General features: G+C 34.0%; 2 protein-coding genes and 1 long non-coding RNA gene across 3 annotated transcripts; 1 reads left to right on the forward strand and 2 right to left on the reverse strand.

The window, feature by feature from the left end:
* Positions 1–475: 475 nt before the first annotated feature.
* On the reverse strand, positions 476–1,056 carry LOC111480737. Its single transcript, XR_002717912.1, has 2 exons — positions 902–1,056; positions 476–808 (listed from the first exon to the last, which is right to left on the reverse strand). It is a non-coding gene; the product is annotated as an uncharacterized LOC111480737 (long non-coding RNA).
* On the forward strand, positions 1,052–4,736 carry LOC111480532 (cellulose synthase-like protein E1). The gene is made up of 8 exons (XM_023125630.1): positions 1,052–1,326; positions 1,483–1,789; positions 2,130–2,270; positions 2,445–2,576; positions 2,815–3,027; positions 3,138–3,359; positions 3,446–3,793; positions 3,878–4,736. The coding sequence occupies exons 1-8, from the start codon at positions 1,061–1,063 to the stop codon at positions 4,433–4,435; spliced, it is 2,187 nt and encodes a 728-aa protein (XP_022981398.1). The 5' UTR covers positions 1,052–1,060; the 3' UTR covers positions 4,436–4,736.
* On the reverse strand, positions 4,703–6,525 carry LOC111480718 (RPM1-interacting protein 4-like). The gene is made up of 3 exons (XM_023125896.1): positions 6,384–6,525; positions 5,691–5,873; positions 4,703–5,081 (listed from the first exon to the last, which is right to left on the reverse strand). The coding sequence occupies exons 1-3, from the start codon at positions 6,387–6,389 to the stop codon at positions 5,037–5,039; spliced, it is 234 nt and encodes a 77-aa protein (XP_022981664.1). The 5' UTR covers positions 6,390–6,525; the 3' UTR covers positions 4,703–5,036.
* Positions 6,526–8,361: the final 1,836 nt, after the last annotated feature.

Here is an 8,361-nt window from a genome sequence, read left to right on the forward strand (position 1 = left end):
AAAAAAAAAAAAAAAAAAAAAAAAAAAAAAAAATGAAACTCACAATTTAGAAATAACAGATTAGGTTAGGTTTAATTTTTTTAATTTTTTTTTGAAATTTTAGATTAGTTGGATTAATGTTTCGAGCCATTTGAATAAAATTCATAACCCAACCTAACCCAATTATCTATTTTCTAGTTGGGTTATCGGGCTAGTTGTCAAATAATTTTTTTAAAATTATTTAAAAAAAAAATCATACTCATCTATCATAACATTAATAACTAAAACATCAAATATTCACAAATCATATCGTAACATGATTACAAACATTCAAATATTCTTAATTTATAATAACTTAGTCAATTTGACCAATCGGATCCTGAAGGTATGATTACAATACTGGTTAACTAAAAAAAGTATCACCTATGAATCAACCATAATTTCTCGATTTCTAAAAATTCAACCTAATCCAAGTCGAGAAAAAATTTAACCCACCTAAGTAAAATTTACTGTTTTGAGTTAAATAATTCGAATCAAGTAATATGTGAGCGTGACATGTGGGATGAGATATTGAGTGGGGACAACATTACTAAGAGTGACATGTGATGTGAGAAGCAAAACAACGCAAATCATTTCAACATAAATACATAAATTAATACAAAAAAAAGGGCAAAACCAAGATCCAATTTCTTCTTCTCTTTCATAGACGACTTTGCTTCTGCTGCTACCTGCCCTGCCATGTCCACACTCAACTTTTCACAAGCTCATCTCCCTAGACTTATGGGCAAGAAATCGATGAACATGTCAGATGTATCCATCATTCTTATATCTGTTCTAAATTCAAGTGTTCAAAGTCAAGATTCAATATTCAGGATTAACCCTATTAAACATAAACAAACATCATTGATATAAAGAATTATACCTCCTTTAGTGTTTGCCATAGACTTGGCTTCTCTTTGCTGCAACCCTTTGGCCCTACTCATTAATTTATCTTCCACTTCTGTCATCCCAACCCATTGCAACTATATATATATATACACATATAATACACTCATGAGGTTGATATATTCGAGAGAGAGAGATGGTAAGTGAAGGGTATTTGCCATTGTTTGAGACTAAAGAAGGTAAGGGGAGAGTTGCATATAGGGTTTTTGCAGCCTCCATTTTCGTGGGGATTTGTTTCATTTGGAGTTACAGAGCAAGGTTTGTACCAGAAGAAGAAGGAAGATGGGGTTGGCTTGGTTTGTTTGCTGCTGAGATATGGTTCGGATTTTACTGGATTCTCACTCAGGCTCCTCGTTGTAATCCAATTTACAGGCGCACTTTTAAACACAACCTCTCTAAGAGGTTGCTCTCTCTCCCTCTCTCTCAGTTTCAGTGTTTCTTTCGCTTGGATTCTATGATGTTTGAATTGGGATATTGTTGTGGAACATGAGGAACAAGCTCCCTCTCTGTTTCTCTAACTTGGTTTATGTGATTTTTTAAATGGGATGTTGTGAACAGGCATGAGGGACACTTACCTGGAGTGGACATATTTGTGTGCACGGCAGATCCTGAGATGGAGCCACCAGCTATGGTCATCAGCACAGTATTATCAGTCATGGCATACGATTACCCGCCCGAGAAGCTCAGCGTGTACCTTTCCGATGATGCAGGCTCCGAGCTCACCTACTATGCTCTCATGGAGGCCTCTCAATTTGCAAAGCACTGGATACCATTTTGCAAGAAGTTCAACATCCAACCAAGGGCACCTGCAGCTTACTTTGCCTTACACACTGATCATCAGAGCAACGAAGAAGTCTTTGTTCAGGTACTTTATAAAAAGAACGATCTTCTAAGAACTTTTTATGTTCTATTTCATTTGAATTTGAATCCCTGATCCGATAAAATATGTGTAATCAGATAAAAAATAAAGAAATCAAATCATTCTTTTTAAGTTAACTAGAATCTGATGAAAGGCATAATTACTGCACATAGCCATCATTATCATTTCAAGTTAGTTTCCAGCTACATGTAACAGGTGATATCTGTATTAGATCATAGCTTGTTTTTGAACTAAAACCGAACAATGAAACACAGCATGCAATATTGAGAATATTTCAAGTTCGCACTAATGGCTGCTTTTACCTGAATGGTTTCTTCTTTTGAAGAAACTATACAAAGACATGGAGAGTAGAATCAAAGCTGCAGTTGAGCTAGGTCGGGTTCCTGAAGAAATACGGTCAAGTAGTGAAGGGTTTTCCCAGTGGGAAACTTATACATCTCGTCGCGACCACGATACTATCCTTCAGGTAATTTCTGTCACTTTCCCTTCATGAAAAATTTAAAACACATCAGATTACATACATTAAAGATTGCACACATCTCTCTGTTTACACTTTCTCATGTTACTTTCTCCAATATGTTGCCTTAATCTAGAGATGCAAGTATTTCTAATATTTGATTTTCTGTTCCCAACATCCCAGATATTAATAGATGGGAGAGATACAAAAGCCACAGATGTTGAGGGGTCTAGGTTACCAACTTTAGTGTATTTGGCTCGTGCTAAGAGTCCTCAGTATTTCCACAACTTCAAAGCTGGAGCCATGAATGCGCTGGTAATTATCTACTTGAATGTGCTCATAAAGAGAGACACAGGCCTTAACCTACACATACCTTCACAAAAGTTAAATTTGTTCGAGAATACAACTACAGCACCTTAAATATCAAGCTAATGCACTGATTAACATTACTTTTCACAATCAGATATCATTCAATCTACATGGATACTAGTTAATGCTTTAGAACATGTTACGTGAGTAGTACTAACCTGGTTGTGCATGGTTCCATTTTCAGCTTCGGGTCTCATCACAGATAAGCAACGGGAAAATCGTACTCAATGTCGACTGTGATATGTATTCAAACAACTCTGATGCCATAAGAGATGCACTTTGCTTTTTTATGGATGAAGAGAAGGGCCACGAGATCGCATATGTGCAATTTCCACAGAAGTTTGACAATGTATTGAAGAATGAAATCTACTCAAGTACTTTACGAGTCCATAGTGAGGTAAGTGGTAGTCAGTACCAGAAAGTTCAAAAGGTTTATAGGTAGCTTTGTTTCAGTTGTTCAGTAATTCAAATAATGGGCGGAAATTTATATAGTTTTTTTTCTTGCAGGTGGAATTCTCTGGTTTCGATGGTTTCGAAGGCCCAATATATATAGGAACAGGCTGCTTTCACAGAAGAGACGTTCTCTGTGGTAAAAAGTACAGCAAGGGATACAGAAATAACTGGAACAGTGACTACAGGAATTTTAAAGACAGTGTAAATGAACTAGAAGAAAAATCAAAGCATCTAGCAAGCTGTTCATATGAAGAGAACACTCAATGGGGAAAAGAGGTCGATCTCTTTCCTCGTCCATCACTTCCTCTATATATCTTCCTCTCTCACAATTCTGAGCCTGATCAACAAGTTTTAAATTGCAGATGGGTTTGAGATATGGATGTCCTGTAGAAGATGTTATAACTGGGTTGTCAATACAATGCCAAGGATGGAAATCGGTTTATTGCAACCCAGAGAGGGGAGCTTTCCTAGGTGTTGCACCAACCACATTACTTCAGACACTAGTTCAACATAAGCGATGGTCGGAAGGAGACCTTCAGATTCTTCTTTCTAGGTACAGTCCTGCATGGCATGCTCGTGGAAAGATCAGTCTAGGCCTACGAATGGGATATTGCATCTATTGTCTCTGGGCTGTTAATTCCTTGGCAACAATATATTACTCCATCATCCCCTCACTTTACCTCCTCAGAGGTGTTCCCTTGTTTCCTCAGGTAAAGAACTTCCCAGCCAATTTCGAAACTTCGTAGTATTGAGAATTGTCGATAGACTTGCAGCTTACTGCTTCGTTTACTCAGGTTTCAAGCCCATGGCTAGTACCCTTCACATATGTGATACTTGCTAAGTATGCTGCTAGTTTCGTGGAGTTTTTGTCGGCTGGAGGAACAATCCTAGGGTGGTGGAATGATCAGAGGATTTGGCTCTATAAGAGAACAAGTTCCTATCTCTTTGCTTTTATAGACACTGTCTTGAAGATACTCGGGTTTTCTGATTCAGCATTTGTAATCACAGCTAAAGTGACCGATGAAGAAGTCTCCAAAAGATATGAAAAGGAGATGATGGAATTTGGAGCTTCCTCCCCAATGTTTACTGTTATAGCAACAATTTCTTTGGTTAATTTGCTTTGCTTTCTTGGTACAGTCAAGAAAACAGTAGAGAGTGGCAGTGGTATGGTGATGGCCTTTCATACAATGGTCTTGCAGGTTCTTCTTTGTGGGATTCTGGTTCTGATCAATTGGCCTCTGTATCAAGGACTTTTCTTTAGAACAGATAAGGGCAGGATGCCAACCTCCCTCACCATTAAATCCTTCATATACGCTCTAGCCACTTGTATTTCCTTTTCATTTCTACTCTAATTTGGGATAGTACATGTAGGGGTGTCTTTTGTTTTCGTTTGTTCGATTCGAGAGTTCATTACCTTTATCTTTTGCTCTCCTAAAATATAGACTTTAAAGATTTGCTTTCTAGGCTCTGTAAAAGTCTGCAACTTTCTAAGGTATCTCTAAGTGTGTGTAGTTTGTGTAATAGGCAAACTAAACCAGAGATCAAATTCTTTCCTTCGTGGGTCCTAGGTTCGAATCTTGTTGGTCAAATAAATGTTTGTGTTATGGGAAAAGGCTATGTCAAAAGAAAAGCAAAAGAGTCGTATTACATTAATTATACCAACCACAATTATACATGATGTCCAGTGCAAAGCTTTACAGCTCACACTATAGGCAAAGACAGAATAGCAACTTTATCCTCTAATAAAAAACCACCATATTAATAGTATGAATACAATACATGTTCGTCTTCTTTTACTTCTTCCTCCACAACAACACTCAGATTTACATGAAATTGAATAAAATTTAGTAGGACCTTCAAGGCTCCATGAAAGTTCATCGTATTCGAGAGGCCACAGCAAACACGACTATAGAATAATATTTTTTTCAACTGAGACCTCTTAACCCAACCTTCTCAAGACTCAGCAGGGGGACTTTGGATACAGCAAAGCCATTTCTTCTGATAATCATCCACATGAGGAAAAAAAAAAAAAAAAAAGTCCAAAGAAAACTTGTAAATACATTATGTAAGGTAAAACTGCAGATTATTCATTTTATACACATAAGAACCAGAAAAGAGTAAACAAAGCACCAAGATCAAGCCATTCAACTCAAATGACTACATTTGTGCAACAAGAACCCGAGCCCTCTCAAAGATATAGAAAACTAGGAAATTCATGTTCCACGCACACACAGTTCCTAACAAGGCATATACAATCAAACAAATGCTAAATTTTTAACATTAAATGATGTGATCTCATCCCTCCTAAAAACTGTTCGATATGTTTTTAACATTCGTGTACCTCATCGATATGTTTCAATTCCAGATGATGATATTTCCCAAGAATTTGAACAAACCTCAATGCAGATATATGTGCATACATGCACACTCACACTAATCATAATCAACGCTCTCAGAAATTCATTGACAGTAATAGACCAAACAATGGTCTAATGTTTCAAAAGAAACATTCTTTAGATGCCAATTAGTTAATACTATCAATAGACATGCCATCTAAGACGACCATCCAACATCAAAATTGAAAAAGGATTATGAATGATGTCTTACAGGCGGTGCCTTGGCAGGATTTGCTCCAGGCCTGCCCTGTGCATCAACTTTTCCAGGTGAATCAGGTTTGCCGCCTGTTTTCTTCTCATCTCTAGCTTTGTTAAAAATCACAGTAAATCCCTCAGCAGATGTCGGATCATTAACATCCCACTCACCAAATTTGGGCAATGGCCGACCCTTGTCCTACAGAAAGAGAGAATAGCAAAATGTACCCTCTGTGAATCTGGTAACTTTCATTAACAATCAGACTATGAATCTAACATCTATGCAATATTGCTTTATGGCCACAGATTTAATAAATACCTTCAAATCCGATACGAATCAATCAAACAATAAACAATGGACCAATTAAAAAGTTCGCTCCAAGAGCACAATATATCTGAATGTAGCCAACGCTTTATTGATTGAAAGTTTAGAAACGACCTCGAACAACGAATTAAAATCCAGATTTTCGTCCGATTAAAACTAGAACAGCTTCAAAATCAGGAAAAGGAACAAATAAATCAAAGCGCAAACCATTCAAACCTGGAATTGAACAATCCTTAAGGAAATCAAACAAATCAAATTGGCGAATCGAACCAAGAAAACGGAAAATTCAGCAGGAAGAAAAGCTCATACCGATTGAGAAGCACACCAAAGCAAGAACAAAAAAAATAAAAATCCTTACAAAACATTAATCAAGCGATGACATACCGCCATGAATTTCAGAGAGAACGATTCCGAGGAAAAGGAAATGAATTTGAAATCAATGAATGGGAGAAAAATAACAAAGACGGATTGAGAGAGCAGACGAGGCGACTTTTGTAAATTGGGGCAAAAGTGGGCTGATTGGATACGGAAAATCCTTTTCCTATATATATATATATATATATACTTTTTATATATTTATTTATTTATTTATGTTTTGGAAAGATTTTTTATAGTGACATTAGAATGGATATTTTAAGCAAATACTTTAATTATAATTAATTTGTAAAGTATTAGAAAATGTTTTGATTTTTCTAAAAATAAAAAATATATTTTGAAAATGACAAATTACCAAAATACCCATGGGTTCAAGATATTTGCAATTGCTTAGAAAATCTAAGGTGGTATAGTGAGCAACCTGCAATGTAGGAATTCAAATCTAAATTCGAGGTCTATGGCTAACCATTTTCTTTCAAACCAAGTCCTAAAAGTTCCAAATAAGCACCCAACAAATTTTTACAGGATTTAAGAGCTAAAAGTATCCCAAACGTGTTTTTCCAACCAATCAGAGGCTACGAGCAAATTCGCCTCTTCTCATCTAAGCCAATCGTTTTCTAGATGTCAATGACCATTTCTCGTGAAAATCAACAAGGCAATGGCAAGATCAAGAGTAACTAAAGAAAATTGAGCTTCTATAGGTTATCTCATCGGATAACATCAATCTCATTAGCTTTGTAGAGATGAGATAAGAAGAATTCATGAAGATATCGGGGCCTGAGAAGGTCCCCATTGTGCTACCCAATGAATGTCGATTCGGCGCCAAAAAAAAAAAAAAAAAAAAAAGNAAGAATTAAGAGATTGGTAGCCCACACATAAAGTCGTTCTTCCTAAATCATTACTTTAGTTTTAAAGGAAGATAAGAATTTTTTTTTCTTTTTTTTTTAGGAATCGAGACCTGAAAATGTCTAAATCGTATCAACTAATTAAAAATTTATAGACTTTAATATATAAAATTGTCTATAATTTTTTTTATTAATTTATAAATTTTTAATACATTAAAGATTTTTTTTTATTTTTTTTGAAAAATAGAGAATATATTTAACTTATTTTATTAAATAAATCTTTTATTGTAAATAAAAAAGATTTTAGTCCCAACTTTCTATATATTTATTTTAATCTCTTAATATAATTTTCTAAAATTTATGATGTTTTTATCTTCGATTATCAATTTTTGTTAAATTTAATTGATTAAAATATATATTTTAAAACATTTATAAATATTTGGAATGAATGTGTGATTAATATTAAATATCAATAATATAATTCAAAATAAAATTGTAAATTGAATATGCTAAAGATAATATTCCAAAAAAATATTAAATTTGTTTAATAGAATTTAAATTTAAATTGTGGAAATAAGAATCTAAACTTTATTATTATAAAGATTAATTAATTTATGAATTTTTTAAATAAAATATTTTATTAGCAAAGAACAAACAAAAATTGATGAATATAGTTTGGATGGGATTGTTTTGAAAATCAACCTATGAGATTTATGATAATGACATTTCTATGCTTTTAGGCATTTGTATTTATTTTATTAACCACTTTCCAAAATAAATTAAAATAATAATATATAGAGAACATTTTTTTTAATATTTTTTATTACTTTTTAATATAAAGTATAAAGTTTTTTTTAAAAAAAAGGTCACTAATTACGGAGATCTAACGATGTTAGAAGAAATGATATATAAATGAACCGAAACCATATTCAAATGAAATCGATCCTGACTAAAAAATACCTAAAAGAAATGAAAATGAGCGCATACACCAGATTAAATCGGATCCAAATCTTAAAGTAAGAAAAAGGGTATTTGTGACACCCAATTGTTCGAGTTATAAAATTTTCAAATCAAACAACTTTTAGTAGATAATGAACCCAACCTAACCATAATTTTTTTTTTTTTTTTTTTTTTTTTTTTTT

Source organism: Cucurbita maxima, unplaced genomic scaffold (genome assembly GCF_002738345.1).
Source record: "Cucurbita maxima cultivar Rimu unplaced genomic scaffold, Cmax_1.0 Cma_Scf00006, whole genome shotgun sequence".
Taxonomy (NCBI): domain Eukaryota; kingdom Viridiplantae; phylum Streptophyta; class Magnoliopsida; order Cucurbitales; family Cucurbitaceae; genus Cucurbita; species Cucurbita maxima.